At 42.5% G+C, this 17276-nt stretch overlaps 3 protein-coding genes and 1 non-coding gene across 6 annotated transcripts in view; all 4 read left to right on the forward strand.

Annotated features, from left to right (window-relative positions):
- LOC119013677 (myosin-9-like) overlaps nucleotides 1-5284 on the forward strand; it is a 32410-nt gene extending 27126 nt beyond the window's left edge. For both annotated transcript variants that reach the window (XM_037088431.1, XM_037088432.1), the window contains 12 exons: nucleotides 123-275; nucleotides 381-629; nucleotides 781-993; nucleotides 1084-1296; nucleotides 1671-1832; nucleotides 1916-2044; nucleotides 2135-2223; nucleotides 2317-2440; nucleotides 2541-2749; nucleotides 3085-3193; nucleotides 3342-3514; nucleotides 3675-5284. In XM_037088431.1, the coding sequence (XP_036944326.1) occupies nucleotides 123-275; nucleotides 381-629; nucleotides 781-993; nucleotides 1084-1296; nucleotides 1671-1832; nucleotides 1916-2044; nucleotides 2135-2223; nucleotides 2317-2440; nucleotides 2541-2749; nucleotides 3085-3193; nucleotides 3342-3514; nucleotides 3675-3783 (1932 nt within the window). In that variant the 3' untranslated portion in view covers nucleotides 3784-5284. The remainder of the gene's footprint in view (nucleotides 1-122; nucleotides 276-380; nucleotides 630-780; nucleotides 994-1083; nucleotides 1297-1670; nucleotides 1833-1915; nucleotides 2045-2134; nucleotides 2224-2316; nucleotides 2441-2540; nucleotides 2750-3084; nucleotides 3194-3341; nucleotides 3515-3674) is intronic.
- A 939-nt stretch (nucleotides 5285-6223) lies between these two features.
- On the forward strand, nucleotides 6224-11791 carry LOC119013680 (mitochondrial glycine transporter B-like). Its single transcript, XM_037088437.1, has 8 exons — nucleotides 6224-6711; nucleotides 7470-7555; nucleotides 8356-8480; nucleotides 8715-8799; nucleotides 8928-9107; nucleotides 10262-10430; nucleotides 10635-10795; nucleotides 10943-11791. The coding sequence occupies exons 2-8, from the start codon at nucleotides 7541-7543 to the stop codon at nucleotides 11063-11065; spliced, it is 858 nt and encodes a 285-aa protein (XP_036944332.1). The 5' UTR covers nucleotides 6224-6711; nucleotides 7470-7540; the 3' UTR covers nucleotides 11066-11791.
- Nucleotides 11792-13328: 1537 nt separating this feature from the next.
- rpsa (ribosomal protein SA) lies at nucleotides 13329-16042 on the forward strand. 2 transcript variants are annotated; one of them, XM_037088435.1, is made up of 8 exons: nucleotides 13329-13481; nucleotides 14082-14251; nucleotides 14377-14495; nucleotides 14795-15040; nucleotides 15312-15440; nucleotides 15529-15700; nucleotides 15796-15816; nucleotides 15908-16042. In XM_037088435.1, exons 2-8 carry the CDS (start codon nucleotides 14119-14121, stop codon nucleotides 16000-16002), a joined length of 915 nt encoding a protein of 304 aa, XP_036944330.1. In that variant the 5' UTR covers nucleotides 13329-13481; nucleotides 14082-14118; the 3' UTR covers nucleotides 16003-16042. The 2 variants fall into 2 exon arrangements, with proteins under 2 accessions (XP_036944330.1, XP_036944331.1); XM_037088436.1 differs by having other exon boundaries at nucleotides 15529-15688.
- LOC119014860 lies at nucleotides 14579-14718 on the forward strand. The gene has a single exon (XR_005073099.1). It is a non-coding gene; the product is annotated as a small nucleolar RNA SNORA62/SNORA6 family (small nucleolar RNA).
- Nucleotides 16043-17276: the final 1234 nt, after the last annotated feature.

The following is a 17276-nucleotide window of genomic DNA, read 5'->3' on the forward strand; positions in this document are numbered from 1 at the left end:
TATTTAAAAACTATGCATAATGATTTGCATACTTGCTACTCTTTTTAGATATTAATATTGTTGTCCATACCCAAGTGTTGTGCTACATATAATTCAGCTTTACATATTGTTGTGTACAACAGGAGCTACTCCAGGAGGAGACACGTCAAAAACTGGCACAGAGCACACGTCTGCGGCAGCTGGAGGACGAACACAACAGCCTGAGAGAACAACTGGAGGAAGAAGAAGAAGCCAAGAGAAATGTAGAGAAGCAGCTTCAGATGGTGCAGGCTCAGGTAAGAACAAATGCATTGTGTCAGAGTATGTTGTTTCACCTTTATAAAGCACATATCGATCTTGCAGCAGTGAATGTTTGAATGACACTACCTCTTTCCTCACAGCTCACTGAGATGAAGAAGAAGGTTGAGCAGGATGCAGGTTGTTTGGAGACCGCTGAGGAGGGGAAGAAGAGGCTTCAGAGGGACCTGGAGGGAACAAACCAGCGCCTGGAGGAGAAATGTGCTGCCTATGAGAAGTTGGACAAAACAAAGACTCGTCTGCAGCAAGAGTTGGACGACCTGCTGGTAGACCAGGACCACCTCCGACAGATCGTCTCCAACCTGGAGAAGAAGCAGAAGAAGTTTGACCAGGTGAGAGAATGTTTTTATAGCATGTGTGAAATAGATATACTTCAGAGATGGAAGCTATTAATGCCCTTTTGATTTAACAAAGAAAAAAAAAGTGAATTCTTCGTGATAGTCTTGTTATGTGATTTGACACGGTCATCATGACTTTCTCTAGATGCTCGCTGAGGAGAAGAACATATCTGCCCGCTACGCAGAGGAGCGTGACCGAGCTGAAGCTGAGGCCCGTGAGAAGGAGACCCGGGCACTGGCTTTGACCCGTGAGCTGGACTCTCTGATGGAAATCAAGGAGGACTTGGACCGCAACAACAAACTGCTGCGGGCTGAAATGGAGGACCTGGTATCCTCCAAGGATGATGTTGGCAAGAGTGTAAGTCTGGAAAATGTGTCGTCAATGGTGTTGTTCTCACCCTATACATATCCCCATCCTCATCACACATCCTCTTCCCTGTTACCGCAGGTCCATGAGCTGGAGAAGGGTAAACGTGCGATGGAGCAGCAGCTGGAGGAGATGAGGACTCAGCTGGAGGAGCTTGAGGACGAGCTGCAGGCCACAGAGGACGCCAAGCTGCGCCTGGAGGTCAACATGCAGGCCCTGAAGGCCCAGTACGAGAGAGACCTGGCAGGACGTGACGAGATGGGCGAGGAGAAGAAGAGGGCACTGGTCAAACAGGTACCAACGGGATATAGACTGAATTGTTCTTAAACACAAGTTAAGTGTTTTCTGCTGGCCAACTAGTGTTAAACTGGCAGTGAATCTGTATAGTGTCTTACCATCAGCTAGCTATCCTACACCGGTGTTGTAGGTGTTCTAGGTGGCACAAGTCAGCTCCTGTTGGTCCACCTTGACAATCCTCTGAAAATGAGCACGAAATAAAAATGTATGGGCAGCTACCATATTGAGAAATGAATTGGGGAATGTGTTCCACAGTGGTGCTTTCTAATAGCTGAAACAAATGATGACTGATCAAATTAGACCACATTAAATGGAAATTAGATTACACAGATTTTGAAGGGTTGGGGTTAAATCAAATGTGCATCTGTCAGGTGCGAGAGATGGAGATGGAGTTGGAGGATGAGAGGAAGCAGCGTTCAGGAGCTGTGGCCGCACGCAAGAAGCTGGAGCTAGACCTGAAGGAGCTGGAGGCTGGTATCGACATGGCCAACAAGAACCGTGACGAGGCACTGAAACAGCTCAAGAAACTCCAAGTGAGTCAGTTGTTTAGATATCTTCGATACAACAAATATGCTGTTATATGTTGAAATACTAACCATGTGGTTTGTTCCCACAGGCCCAGATGAAGGAGATGTACCGGGAGCTGGAGGATACTCGCATGTCCAGAGAGGAGATCCTCGCTCAGAGCAAGGAGTCGGAGAAGAAGCTGAAAGCCATGGAGGCTGACATGCTCCAGATGCAGGAGGTCTGCAAGCTCACATCGTCAACTTTCTATTCTACTCCCCTGCCTTGTTTTATACTTAAACTTACTTCTCTTTTCATTCATCCCTGCCAGGAGTTGGCAGCTGCAGAACGAGTAAAGAGACAAGCCCAGCTGGAGAGAGACGAACTGCAGGATGAGATGAACAACCAGGCCGCCAAGAAGTAAGACAGCTATCAAACCACAGCAAAACTGAACACTATTCTGTATCCTCCCTATCATCTCTAATCTCCTTCTCACCTGTCTTCATCTCTCAGTGCTCAGATTGCAGAGGAGAGAAGACGGCTGGAGGCTCGTATTGCTCAGCTGGAGGAAGAGCTTGAGGAGGAACAGTGCAACACTGAGCTGACTAATGACAGGCTGAAGAAAGCAATGCTGCAGGTTTGTGAGCGACTGGTCACTGTAGTCAGTATAGTTTACCGAATAGGTTAATTCCAGAAGAGATAGTGAAGACCCTTTTTTCTTTTTTTCTTTTCCCTAGACTGACCAGATGAATGTGGAGCTGACAGCTGAGCGCAGCACCTCTCAGCGTGTGGAAGGTGCTCGTGCCCAGCTGGAGCGCCAGAACAAGGAGCTGAAACTGAAGCTGCAGGAGCTGGAAGGAACAGTCAAGTCCAAGTACAAGGCTAATATGGCTGCCCTAGAGGCGAAGATCGCTCAGCTGGAGGAACAGCTGGACATGGAGACCAGGTGAAGACCTACTTTTATATATTTCAGATGTATACGCTGCATGGAATCTGATCCCTTACTTTTTAAGATTTTACCAAGGAAATGTGTAATATACAGTGCACTGTAATATGTTGATGCAACTGATGCTACTTCCTTGTGAATGCATCAGTAATAATAACCTAGTATAACTGGCCCTGAAAGCAGGCATTCCAGGGTCCACAAGGGAAACTTGCTTAGGCCATTTTTCTACATTATGAATACATCATGACAAACTTTTGTCCTTTAGGTGAAACCAACAGACAGTATTTGGCGCTGTGTTTTTTTTGTGTCTGACTGATGTTGTGCTCTTGACTCAGGGAGAGGCAGGGTGCCACCAAGCTTGTGAGACGCACAGAGAAGAAACTGAAGGAAGTCATCCTGCAGGTGGAAGATGAGAGACGCAACACAGAGCAGCACAAGGACCAGGTCTGTGGGTCTCACCCACCATTGTCAAACTAATAACGATGTCTGATCTATGATATTGGTGACAATAAAATAGAAGGCATCTCCTCTGTATTATATCAGATGTATTATGAAGATCAGCATGTCTAACTTCACCTGTGTGGAATTACAGGTCGACAAGTTGAACTCCCGCATGAAGCAGCTGAAGCGTCAACTGGAGGAGGCTGAGGAAGAGGCTCAGAGAGCCAATGCCAACCGAAGGAAACTGCAGAGGGAGCTGGAGGACGCCACGGAGTCCGCAGACGCCATGAACCGTGAAGTCACCACCCTCAAGAACAAGCTCAGGTAGGAACATGGACTGCAGATTCCCAGAAGCTTTCATTTTTATCCAGATTTCTACAGACAAATAGTGTGAGCATTCTTGAATTATCACTAGGTCGTGCTGCGTATAATATAGTGGAAACGATTGTGAATCAGTGTCTTATTTATTAATTTTCTGTTTTAGGCGTGGCGACCTCCCCTTCCTTGGGCGCCGCACTGTTCCCCGCACTGGCATAGAAAGCGACGAGGAGAGCGAGCCCAAGAGTGAGACCTCTGAGCCCAAGCCTGAATGAACAGCCACAGTGCCACTGCATCATAAACAGACAGACCCAAAATTCACATATGAGCACACATTACTGTACCTACTGAACAGAGGAACACATCATGTTGAAACTAGAGACAGGGATCCAGTCTGCCTTCTTCAAGTTTAGTCCTGTGACAGTCTGATCTCTTCAACACTGACAATCTATGCATTCTTAACACACATACAGAAGCCAGTAAACTGGGACAATCACCATGCTGACACATACACACGTTATTTTTGGGCCAAATTGTTTTGTTCTGCTTCATTTTTGATTCTCTGGGAAAAATAAAATATTTTTATAAGGAAACATTCCAATTATAATAGGCCTGATTGAGGATCTATTTTTCTAATTGAAGAAAGAGAAAACAAAGAAAGAAGTATACATAAATGAAGACAGATTACTGGAAGGGGACCAAAGTAATATCTCAATCTATAGAATTGTATTTTATGCAGAAGTTTTTATAATGGTTAAGAATGGAAGTTCTTCATGTTTATTATGCTCGCGCTCTCGCCTCCGTTTATAATGAAGGTTTATATGCTGAAATGTATTCTATCAATCTAGCTGCAGTTAGTAGTTGTGACTACGCTTTTGAGCTTAATAATTTGATATACACACACTTCATGTGGAAATGAAAAATTAGAGGCAGATTTGAAGTAAAACAATTGGAGACTCATTGACACATAATGAAGGCATTTGATTGTGACTGTGCTGAAATTCCTTATTTTTGCACTGAGATGACAAAAAAAACACTTAAGCCTTGATATTATAAACCACTGCATTTGTGTGTTTCATTGACGGAGAAGCTCGGAAGTTTTGGAAAAAACGTGTGCACATGCTCATTTAGTGAGTGCACAGACTGCCAACACACACTAAGGCCTTAAATACAGCTGCGTTCTACTGGGCAGGGTGGTTGGCTTTTTCTCTGGACATGCATTGACTTTTACATTTCTCACTATCAGTGTTTGTGTTAATGTTCAAGGTAAAGTTTAAAGGGGGTGGTGGGGTAGCTGATTACTCACAGTACACACTGTATTCTCAGAGCACAGCCTGGTGAGGGAGGAGAAGCTGAGGCAGAATCGGGAGGCAGGGACAAACTTCATCTCTTTAGCCTACTGTACTTACACTATACCGTGGCTGACAGGGCTTAAAGTAAACACGGGGAGTTGATATGTAGCCAGGTATAGAGTAGATGTATGAGATACAAGCTCTCTGTGTCAGGATGATGTCGACCCCTCGCAGGCTGTGCTCAGGGCGGCTTTTGGCTCACACTGCTGGGAAGTGAGAGGGATGTGTTGTTACTTAAAAATAACAGCTCACAGCGCACTTAAAAAAAAAAAAACGAAACGAAGAAAATCCAAAAAAGAGATGGAGGGGAAAAATGCTCCTCCAACAATTGTTCTGTAATGTTTGTCTGTCTGCACCTCTGGAGTGGAAATCATATTGTGAAATGTTGGTATTATTGCAATTAAAGATGCTTTCTAAACTGCTACATGTTGACCGTGTGTTGTTTTTTGTTTTTTAAATCTGCATACCAAGGTTTGTTTTTGAGGGGTTTTAGGTCAATGATTTGAGACAACAGGGAGAAGGAAGGGTTTGTTCCACTCCTCAGACCTCCAGTTGTTTATGAAGTGATGTGTTGTAGCCAGCAGGGGGCAGTCAGGGGTCTGTAAGTGAGCAGAGCACAAGCAAGTCAGAACCGGTTTCAACACAGTAAATTATAGTAAACAAGAAGGAAGTTGGGTAAGAAAATTTTGCAAGTAGTTTTTCTTTATGCATGTTTCTGTTTATAAAACGGCCTGTAAGACGTTCATTCATGACACGACTTAAGAGTTTTTATTGTCTCTAAAATATTTTTTATTGGTAATTAGTTTGCCTCGAGTATTTACTTTCGAGTATTATTTCTATATCGTTATACATGTACTTCTGTTTAATTCAGCGGGGTGAATATTGCTTTTACTTTACTACATATATTCTCTACATAATTGCAAGTTAAATGGCAATATTTAAAATTATACCAGAAATACACCAAGCATCTGTACTTGTGTCAACACCGTATAGCGATAGAAGTCCTCTCTGGATTACGAGTACCTTTTACTCTGTTGCTTATATTGATTATAACGCTTCCATTGTTTTAATAGTAAAATGTTAACTAGTGCATGACGTCGCTCCAAAGTGCAGTTGTAAGTGCATGGTATTTTTTCTAAGGGGATCATATATAAAATCCTCTGACAATAACTGTGTCTGCACTTTGTGGGTGTACGTTTACATTCATACATTGCTCTTAAAAACTTTAGTTTTTAAAATGTAGACAAGTTGCTGAATCAAAATCTCTTTATTTCACTCGAATCCTCAATGAATTGGTTAGTAATTAGGCCACGGCCCGCTTCTTACCCAATCAAGGGCCGGGAACTCACACATGGGCGGGGCTTTCTCACAGTGACGAGCCTGTGTCGTCGTCAAACAGGAACCGGCCGGTTAACTTTATGAATGAGGCGGCCAGACATCAGGTTTAATGTTGCGCGGTCAGAGTTAGGATTAGCTCATGAGGAGGCGGCGGTCCAGTTGTGTCTGTGCTCCCGTTATTACAGTCAGTCACGAGGATTCACGCAGACATTTCATTTCGCTGGTGTCATTATTCGGGCTGTCGGAAATATTGCCTGCGACAGAATAGTTGCCTGAAGGTGGTTAGCTAACCGCTGCTGCCCTTTCAGAGGAGGACGAAGAAGACCTTTTTTTTTTTATTATTTAACTCACAAAAGGTCTTTCAGACAGGCCTTTTGTGTTTTATTCACGTGTCCTTTAGCTGTTTATTGAACTATGCTAGTGGCTAACTACTGGCTTCAGACGTGTACTACCAGTCTGTGAAACAGCCTCCTCATACTGCGGAAGAGTTGAGCAGACAGACGTTGTAACAGGGTAAGTTACACCTGAAGTTTTTCATGCTCTGTATTTGATATAAAATGATCATTCTGGCACCACATGAAGAGATCCTGTCAGAAACACCATAAGAACATTAATGTTCATATTGTGATGAGTTGAGATTTTACAATGCACCTGATGTGTCTGGTTCCTGTCTGTATCACAGGTTCAGCTGCACGTTGTGCATGTTAAATGATGTGTTATTAGGTTGGTAGGTAATTAACTTTGTCTGCTTCAATTTCCTTTAATATGCCTTGCTGTTTTGGTTTAATCAGAATACAGGCATTGTCACTGTGTGTCTACATGGGTCATAGTAATTTTATCACCAAAGCTTTAACCCCCCCAAAACTATATTTAGAGACAAAAGGCCAAGACACTTTAGACCCCCCGCGCTACACAAAGCTTACCCAGATAACTCCAGTGCACCGTGCCTTTACACACAAATTGCCCCAGATCACATTCACATGTCAAAATCGTGCAGCCTGGAGATCCATCCTAATATGCAGCGCAGTGATCTTTGTTTGGTTAATGAACGGCTGTGTGTCCTCTGGTCACAAATAGGAAACATGGTGTCAGTCTGGTGATCTGTGTATTATATAGTCTGCGGCGTGCAGCCTGGCACAGACACAGACAGCAGGACTGTGCACATGCTCCAGCATCATCTGGAAGAGATGCTCCATAGGCTGACTGTGTTGTTTAAAGACTGATCCCATTACTGAAAGGCCACTTCTGATTTTTTGTCTTTCTTTTTTAAGGTGTGCAAACGTTTCACTGTGAATTATCGACAAGAGGACCAAAAAGATAAGATTCATCACCCTGAAGAACTATGGAACTGTCCCTGGTAAGTTTTCCAGCCAGAACAATTAATACACATCTTTGTTTATCTGAAAAGTGATGAGGTAAGATTTTTATTGTCCCACCTTTATTCATAAGGCTGTAGCACTGCAGTACTTCATTATAATGCTGTTTTGTCACTTATTTTGCATCAATCAAAATCCTCTGGGATTTGGATCATGCACTTGACCGTATTGGGATGTTGATTGTTTGTGCAAGTGACCACCTCGAGGTCAGGGCATCCTGTCTGACATTTATAACCCGTCTGACATAATCTTGACATATTTTACCTCTGGATGTTGTGACATTAACGGCTGAATAATCAAAAAGGGTGGACATGGCAGAGTTCAGTCTTCAGTGTCGAGCCCGTCCTTAACAAACTGCGATGATAATGAAACTGATCTGACCCGATTCACTGACACTCACAATACCAGATTATCCTTTTGGATATAAGAAAGAAATGTATATCATTGATGAAACAATTAGTTAACACCTGCAAAGAATCAATTATTTGAGGAATTCACTCTATTTTGACACAATATTAAACTGATTCAGCATCTAATTGTACTGTGATTTATGTCGCTTACATAACTCCTATAAAGTGATAAAGTATAGAATGTCTTCTTGCTTATCAACAGCTTTGGGGCACTGGTTGTCAAGATAATTATTACAATAATTTGTACAGACTTTGGTCTTGGAGGAGCAATTCTGATGCTGTAGCTGCCTTGTGTTCATTTTTCATCGTATCCTCCCTCACGCTCTTCTCTCATTTCTTCACCTCCTCTTTTTTTTCTGCCTCCCTTCCAGGCTCACCCAGCTATCAAAGCCTTCATGTGTGGCTCCTTCAGTGGGACCTGCTCCACGCTGCTTTTCCAGCCCCTCGACCTCATCAAGACGCGCCTGCAGACGTTGCAGTGTGGCATGAAGCCTGGGTGAGTGTTTACATGCATGTACACACGCACGCGCACACACACATGTGAGTATCAGTAATACTAGCTTACATCACATGCTTTCTTGCCTTATGACCTCCAAAACTGTTTTATTGACCAGTTGAACAAAACAAGCTGGACCTCAGCTAAACCCTGACTCACAGTCACATGAAAGCAGTATTCATTATTTAGCATTGATCACCTTTCTGTTAGCTTATCTTGATGTTTCTCTTCCAGCTCGAACAGAGTGGGGATGGTGACTGTGCTCTTGAGCGTGGTGCGGACAGAGAAGTTGCTTGGACTGTGGAAAGGAGTTTCACCGGTTAGAAACATCTCTCCACTTTCTCCATTCTAAAAGTCTTCTGTGTGGATGGAAAAGTGTTGACAAATGCACCAGCCTCAGATTCTTCCATTTCCTGACTCTTCTCTCTCATCCGTCTGCTCCTCCAGTCCTTTGCTCGCACCATCCCAGGAGTGGGGCTCTACTTCAGCACCTACTACTCTCTGAAGCAGCACTTCTTCCAGGACAGGACCCCAATGGCCTTTGAGGCCGCGCTGCTGGGAGGTGGGGCGCGGACCGTGGCGGGGATCCTCATGCTGCCGGTCACAGTCATCAAGACACGCTTTGAAGTAAGCACAGGCAGACGTGTATGTGTTTTTGAAGCAGCCCAGTCAGGTGAAGAACCCCACCATCAATAACGGTCATGTTTGAAATATATATATATATGAATTGGTTTTAAGTTAGATTAATTAAATGTTAAATGTTATTTAACACCATAGATTATATAAAAGTTGATGTTGTTTTGTCTTGTTTTATTCAGTTGAATTGTCAAAGTTTAGGATCGTTTGGTCAAAGTTTGCATTTCAACCAATTATTTTAACCATTTATCAGTTACTTATGGCTAATTTACTTAGAGAGAATCATTTATTAAAGAAAATGTACTCATGTCTTATTTATTCATTACTTTAATTTGCATATCCATTACATTTAAATCAACATTATGTAGAAACTGGCATGTTGTACGATGTAGAGCTCCCCACAGTTTCTGAGTGCGACATCAAAATGATTTTATAACTGTTAGTAAAAAAAAAAAAAAAAAAGTAGGATTATGTTGCTTAAACACAGAAATATCCCCTAGGGTAAAAGTACCCTTGGATGAGAATAATTGACTTAACCTAGTAATTGACTTAACCCAGTCTTGTTTGTTATACTGGCACCATTCTCTGCCAGTGGATGGGTGTACAACGTGTGGGTTTGTACCTGCTAGTGTGGTTCAAGGCAAAAATTGACCACAGAGCTGATCGATTGTACTCTTATTAAAAAGAAAAAGTTCCACATTTTAACTACATTATAAATACAGTATTTATATTTCACAACACTATAATGCCTTTTGTTCCAACAGTCCAGTTTAGCTTGAATACTACATGTCCACTAGATCCTTAATTGTTATATGGGCTCACTCTTATTTCTTTATGAAATGATATGTTATTATAAATGCAGTTTTATAGATACTTAAATTTCTATCTTAATATAGATGGCAATCTATTACTGAAGAAGCTTTAAGGAGTATTTACTTTCTGCAGAGCTACAACAGACATGTTTTCATGAACGGACATGTGAAAGGCTTCTATTAGTTTGCTTGAAAATGACGTTTTCCACTGTACAAATTAGCAATTAAACATCAAAATGTAACATTAACGAGTAGTACAATGTGTTTTCAGCTATGTTATTGGATAACTGTGCTATGTGCATACTAAACTTAACATGTGTTTTCAACTTTCAGTGTGGAAAATACAGTTATGTGAGCGTGACTGGGGCTCTGCGCAGTGTGTGTCGGACTGAAGGTCCTGCAGCTCTGTTCTCCGGCCTGATGGCGACTCTCCTCAGAGATGTTCCCTTCTCTGGTATCTACGTCATGTTCTACAGCCAGACCAAGGCCTCACTGCCAAAAGGTAAGTGTTCTGGAGTCATTATGTATTAACCAGCAGCATGTCATTATGTCAAAGAAAGTCATGATTGAAGCACACAAAAACAGTTACTGTTGGTCTTGTCTAGACTCATTCAGTGTTATTTTATTTTTTTAATTCTAGAATTAAACAGGTGATTGTTTTTAATGTCCACTTGAATGAAATACCTGCTGTCTGTCTTTCCTTAAGAAATCAGCACGTCTCCTTCCGCCCCCCTGGCTAACTTCAGCTGTGGGATCCTGGCAGGTATAGTGGCCTCCCTGATCACGCAGCCTGCTGATGTGGTCAAAACACAAGTCCAAGTCACTCCACAGCTGAGGACAGCAGAGGCTGTCAGATACATCTACTTGGTAAGCATCTCACTTTTCTTTTACTCAGACTGTCAGGTCACAACCAGTCTGTCTGTAAACAGATTAAGCTTTAACTGTATATCCATCGCAGCACAATACTATTAATGATCATATCTGACACCTGTCTTTGTCCTTCCTCCCCATCAGGAACACGGACTCCAGGGCTTCTTCAGAGGGGCAGTCCCACGGGCACTGAGGAGGACCATGATGGCCGCCATGGCATGGACAGTGTATGAGCAGATGATGGCTCGTGTGGGACTGAAGTCCTGAGGTGGAGATTTGATGAGACGCCTTTGAGAGAAAGAGAGGGCTAAAGTCGAGACAGAGATGAGTGGACAGGACGGAACTGTGAAAATGCAGACGGGTGTGACGATGTGTCGCTGATATGAGTGTCAAAGACTATATTATATTTCACTGGAGGTGCAGAGTGGACACTTGTTGCCTAAATTACTAACACAGACTTCAAGAGGGATGTGGTACATTGGTTTGCTGAAATTCAGAAGCCCGATTTTTTTTGTTTTTGGGGCCTGGGGGACTTAACTTTGTATTTTTGAATGATATGGGAATCCTATGATGTTCTGTATTGCACTACAAGTTGTCAAATTTTGTAAAACTTAATGAGTAGCTTGAGTGAAATTTTCCATGTTTTAGAAATGCCTCAGTGGGAATTCCTGTGTCTGGTTTCTCCACAGTTGTGGAACATGTACAAACCATCATTACTCAACACAGCTTCCCAGATAGCTCAGACTTCAATAATGCACTTTAACCCATAGCGTTTCTCTCGCGGCACAGTTTGCCTGTTGAATGCCTTTCGCTTAACACTGTGTATATTTATATTCTGATATGTGCTCGTACTACTTTCATCTGCCTTCAAATGTCCTGATTTTTGTTTTGATATTTTTATTTTCATGCAAAGATGTGGTTGAAGTGTTCTTTCCTTTTTTTTTTTTTTTAAAGATGCGCAAGAAAATAAAACACTACAGTATTTCTATGGAACCTTCATTTCTTCTGTGTGAATGATTCAACAGAAAGTGACAGCCTCAGGTTAGTGTCTGAGGGCGGGCTGACCTCTGAAATGCTGTAGTGAAGGTACGCCAGCTGTATCTCACGGGACACTGTTACACAGCAGACTTAACCGAGCGTTTCATCTCAGCTTTTCTTGTATGGAGAGATGAGCAGCAGCAGCATGCATACTTTTGATACTTCAGGTTATCTTTATTTAGTGGGTCAGATAGCACTGATGGAAACTGAATTAAATCCTAATTAAATCACAAAATTGAAAGGAGCCAGAACCACTTACTTAAAAATAAAACCTCTCTTCTACTAATTTAAGTTTCAAGCACCAGCAGTGTGCGATCTGTACTTTCCTCTCATTAACTGGACCAGAGATAAAACAATGGCTGAGACTGCCAGTCGCAATAACTGGTTCAGCCCTGGTGTAAAACTATCACAGGCACTTCCAAGAGATTAGAAAAAGGCATATCACTCAGCATATTGCAGCAGACTGCTAGAACATGAGGGCCAAAGACTGTTCTTGGTCCTGCCAGACAGAGATAACAGCAGCGGGGAGGAAAACTGTGACATAACATCAAGCTGGAAATAGGCACAAGGAGTGTTGGACTGTCAGGAGAAAGTAAGACAGTAAGCTATTGAGGGTTAATGTCTGCTGAGACAAAGTTATTCATTAGAGATCAGAGAGGAAGAGAGAATTTAACTTCATAAAGACTTGTTCCTTTTTATTTTAATGTGATTTGTCTCTAAATAAGTGTTGGCTGTTCATCACGGCAAGGTTCGGAGCAGTAATCTCTCTTTTTTAACTACAAGAGGCAGTCGGCCTCTCATTTGTGCCACATTTCAACACGTTGTTTCACACTAGTCATTTCTTTAATTTATTACAGGTTTGATTAGTGGCCAGCTCCATAATGTGAAAGGCTGATCACAAAATGTCTGAGTGAGCATCATAAATCATTTATGAGGCACTTCATGGTGACTGAACAAACTGGCTCCTTGTGTTTACAGCCTAGAATATTCCCAGAAAAAAAAAGAACTCCAAAACATGTTATTCCACCATGTGACAGGTCACCCCACTCCTCCTTGGCCTTATTTGTAAGACCCATCTGCTCAGTGTCCTTGACATTCATCCAAACCCAGTTTTTAGATTGACACCATTGCCAATGGACCAACTGATCTACCTGTGAGTCTGCTCACTTTCCCAACACAACTGCCTCCGTTAAAGAGTACTTCCAGTGCTTTCATACACAACCATCTGCACATAAGACACTTTTCATCTGAAATTATTTCTCAACTCACTGTGTCATTATGTACATATCATGTCCCCTTTTCCCTGGGACTCGTTATCTCCTGCAAACATAGTTGCAACAAAGGTCAGTCTTTCACCGAGAAGTCAGCGTCTCAGCATTATCTTAATATGGTCTTTCCATCCCCATTGTCTTAATATGGGATACCCATCCGACCCGCGCTCCGGCCTCTAGTTACCTCCGCTCCGACCATGACGGCACATGGGCCGAGGCTCCACCTGGTGGCCAACTCGCTGAACTAATAGCCCGCCCCATTCAAGTTAACCGGCCAATCACACGCTTGGAAATTTGGTATATAATATACGTCATTTCCTCCCAGCGTCCTCTTTTCACCGTGTGGTCAGACTTCCATACGGCGTTGTTTCGTGGTGAGTTTTTTTGACGGTCATATTTTGGTAATATGCCTTTAAAAGAGGCCCAGAAATCGATGATATGATATTTTGAATGTTAAACACGCTTTCAGGGCTGGAAAAACCGTATCTTCAGCGTCCTAACCGTCCTAAATTGTCCTAAAGTATATAATGCTAATACGATAGCTAACTTGCTAGCATCTGACACGCGCTCATCCATCAATGTGCCGCTCACCAAGGGAATAATTACAGTTTACACTTAGCATTACATATAGCATCACCTGGAATGTGTACATATCTGCCATGAGAGATGTAACAATGAGTTAAACAAACGTAAACTAGCTTTATAGCTAGGTTTTACGCTTTTAATGCCTGTTTGTAACCCGGATGCTTTAAGCTAACGCTGCTTAGCCGGCTGGAGTCCGCTTATAGCAACACCGTGAAGCCTCATCATTAAGGTCTTCTAGTAATCAACCATCATGACTACTCTGTAGAAGAAATCTTGAGTCTTAAATTTTGTCCGAGCCTAATATTCTAGGATTTGGTGTGGTATCCTTGCGCACATTAACAATGTCACATAAACGTGGCATGATCTAACCAGAACTGTTCATTTCCCAGCTCTCCCATAACTCGTAACGCAGGGAAAGTGGTCACGATGTCCGGAGGTCTGGATGTCCTTCAAATGAAGGAGGAGGATGTGCTGAAGTTCCTCGCTGCAGGAACCCACCTGGGAGGCACCAACTTGGACTTCCAGATGGATCAGTATGTCTACAAGAGAAAAAGTGACGGTGAGTGGTGGAAGATGGTACAGGATATAATATGATCTGTGATTATGGCATGAGATTAAGCAATATAGTTTTCAGGGCTCTCCACCACGGTGATACTAAATCTCTGACTTTCTTTCAATCACTAGGTGTGTACATCATTAACCTGAAGAAGACCTGGGAGAAGCTGCTCCTGGCAGCCAGGGCTATTGTTGCCATTGAAAACCCAGCTGATGTGTGTGTCATCTCCTCCAGGAACACTGGCCAGGTAACACTTAATGTGACATCTGAATCATCAGATTTGTCTGCTGCCTGCCTTTTTAGACACTGGAATGTTGGCACATTAATTGTTATGCACTCTATTAAAGCCGGGCACTGATGTCAGTGTTCAGGTGTCGGAAGTGTGCAAGAGTGATCTGGCTGGGTTTTCGCTGACACCACGAGGACTGCAGTCCCATGACTGGCGTTTGATAGCAACTTGAGCCACAGTTGAATTGTGCTGGTTATTTAGACTTCAGAAAATGTAACAAGATCCTGATTGCAACTTTTTCATTCTGCCCACTCTAGAGAGCAGTGCTGAAGTTTGCCTCTGCCACCGGTGCCACCACCTTCCATGGTCGCTTCACCCCTGGTACCTTCACCAATCAGATCCAGGCAGCTTTCAGAGAGCCTCGCCTCCTGATTGTGACAGACCCCCGTGCTGACCATCAGCCACTGACTGAGGCTTCCTATGTAAACATCCCCACCATTGCCCTGTGCAACACAGACTCTCCATTGAGATACGTGGACATTGCCATCCCCTGTAACAACAAGGTGAGACAAACTGAATACAAGAAACAATCAGTGAAACGTTCTGTTTATCAGTAAATCCTTGCACACAGCTAGAGCCCGGCGCTGTCCTGTCTGTGCTGTGCAGGGTGTAGGATGTGTGCTAAATGAAAAAGCCTGACTTCTAACTTGCCCTCTCTGAACCACTCTGAGATGGGTGTAGATGTCTGCCACAAAAAGCTGTAGATGATGAAATGTAAAACAGCAGATCAGTATTGTGTACCGTTTATCATTGTCTAATCTAATTGTGCTGCAGGGTCACCACTCTGTGGGTCTGATGTGGTGGATGCTGGCCAGGGAGGTGCTCAGAATGAGGGGAACCATCTCCAGGGAGCACCCATGGGAGGTCATGCCTGATCTGTACTTCTACAGGGACCCTGAAGAGGTAAGGCACATTCCATGCACCTTTGGGAGATGTACCCTTTCGTTTTGTTGTAGCACTCAATAATGCATGTGCATGTTTTTAAACACAGATTGAGAAGGAGGAGCAGGCTGCAGCTGAGAAGGCTGTTGGAAAGGAGGAGTTCCAGGGTGAATGGAGTGCACCTGCAGCTGAGTTCACCCAGCCTGAGGTGGCTGACTGGTCTGAGGGTGTTGCTGTGCCCTCAGTGCCCATCCAGCAGTTCCCTGCAGGTACGCCTGCTCGTGAGTAACTTTTAATGCTTCATCTTAATTCAAAAATTGCAATGAGATGGTTGTACCCAATTTGTCACTAAACTTGTGCTTTTACTTTTTTACAGCCGCTCCAGCTGTCAAGACAGGTGAGGTTTTGTTTTTGTCAGTTGGTAATGAATCTGAATTAATACATGATTGCAATATTTAATTTTATATATTTTTTTTTCCCCTTTGCAGAGGACTGGAGCACTCAGCCTGCCACAGAGGATTGGTCCACTGCCCCCACTGCTCAGGCATCTGACTGGGGTGGTGCCACTTCTGACTGGTCTTAAATCATCAACTCTGGCATCAATAAAAGTGTTTACACTTAAACTTTTGTTCTGTTAATTAATTTGAAATGTACTGAAGGTCACTAAAACTCCAATGTTTCAATATCAAATGCAGTTGCAGGCTAATTGATAAAGCCAGGGGAGGCAGCAACACTTGAATTAATGCATTTCATCATGGTACAAACCTGGATCTGTCCATTAAAACATGTAAAGCCAAATGCTGTGATGTTTTGGATGAGGTGTAATACAATGAAGTGATAAGAGATGCAACTACATTTCTAAGTCAAATAGATTAGCTGACAAAGTGTCAACCTCAAAGGCAAGGCAGCTTCTGTGCTTTCTTTTTGAGCACTAATTTGAATGCAAAGCTGTTTAAATAGCTGACATGAATTAAAATGCCTAAACCCAAATGTTAGAGAAGCCCTTGAAAGTGTTTGAGCACTGACTTTAATGGTTAGGTTCCTCCCACACTCCAGAATCCAGGATAACAAGCTATCTAACTTGAATCATATTCACGGAGTGTTGACCCTTTGAGATAAAGATAATAAAACAGTGATACAGCCTCTGGTCTCTGCACAATAGTATTTATATAGCAAGTCAAGTCTTCATTGATAGTGACTGTAATGGATCAAGATATGGCTAGAGTGTTTTGTAGACTGGTGGAAATGATAAAGTTGGTGTGTGATTTACAATAACTGATTTGTTTTTCACACATGAAGTTGTAGCCAAAACTTTAACATCTTTAGAAAACACAAAGGGGTTAGTTATCGTAGGGTTTTAGCCTTTCCCTCCAGGATCCTGAAAAGTACTGGATCTCATTTATTTTTGTTAAAAATTAATTTTGGTATGAAGTTCCTATTTCTTTTCATAAAGTCACATAATAGAAACTTGGAACCTTTATTTAGGGGGTCATTAGGGGTTAGTTTTTACAGGGCCACAAGCCAAGAAGGTTGGGAACCACTGGACACACTGCATTTGTGCTTGTACTTAAGCCATGGTGACATTGAATTTGTGTATCTAATGTTATTTTTGTGAAATCACAGTTTGAGGAGAGTTTCACTGAACTTTGTGTTATTATAACAATGCATCTGCAGCAGCTTTCTGTGTGTTGTCTGTGATATTTTATATTCTCTGGCATATCCAATCTTCAGTTTCATTAGAAAGATGACTTTACAAAAAGAATGACTGAGAAAAGGTTAAAGAAGACAAACCAATGATCAAATTACCTCATATTGTGTAATTACCTCCAGTGATTTGGTGAGATGATTTTATTATTA

This window comes from Acanthopagrus latus, chromosome 23 (assembly GCF_904848185.1).
Source record: "Acanthopagrus latus isolate v.2019 chromosome 23, fAcaLat1.1, whole genome shotgun sequence".
NCBI lineage: Eukaryota > Metazoa > Chordata > Actinopteri > Spariformes > Sparidae > Acanthopagrus > Acanthopagrus latus.

What these genes read in the sequence shown, in the direction of transcription:
- rpsa (XM_037088435.1), top strand. Translation starts at nt 14,119, where the DNA reads ATGTCCGGAGGTCTGGATGTCCTTCAAATGAAGGAGGAGGATGTGCTG. An exon ending in CCTCCAGGAACACTGGCCAG is followed by an intron (nt 14,496 to 14,794) that starts GTAACACTTAAT and finishes TGCCCACTCTAG; the next exon opens with AGAGCAGTGCTGAAGTTTGC. An exon ending in CCCTGCAGGTACGCCTGCTC is followed by an intron (nt 15,701 to 15,795) that starts GTGAGTAACTTT and finishes ACTTTTTTACAG; the next exon opens with CCGCTCCAGCTGTCAAGACA.
- LOC119013680 (XM_037088437.1), top strand. An exon ending in TCATCAAGACACGCTTTGAA is followed by an intron (nt 9,108 to 10,261) that starts GTAAGCACAGGC and finishes TTCAACTTTCAG; the next exon opens with TGTGGAAAATACAGTTATGT. An exon ending in CTGTCAGATACATCTACTTG is followed by an intron (nt 10,796 to 10,942) that starts GTAAGCATCTCA and finishes CCTCCCCATCAG; the next exon opens with GAACACGGACTCCAGGGCTT.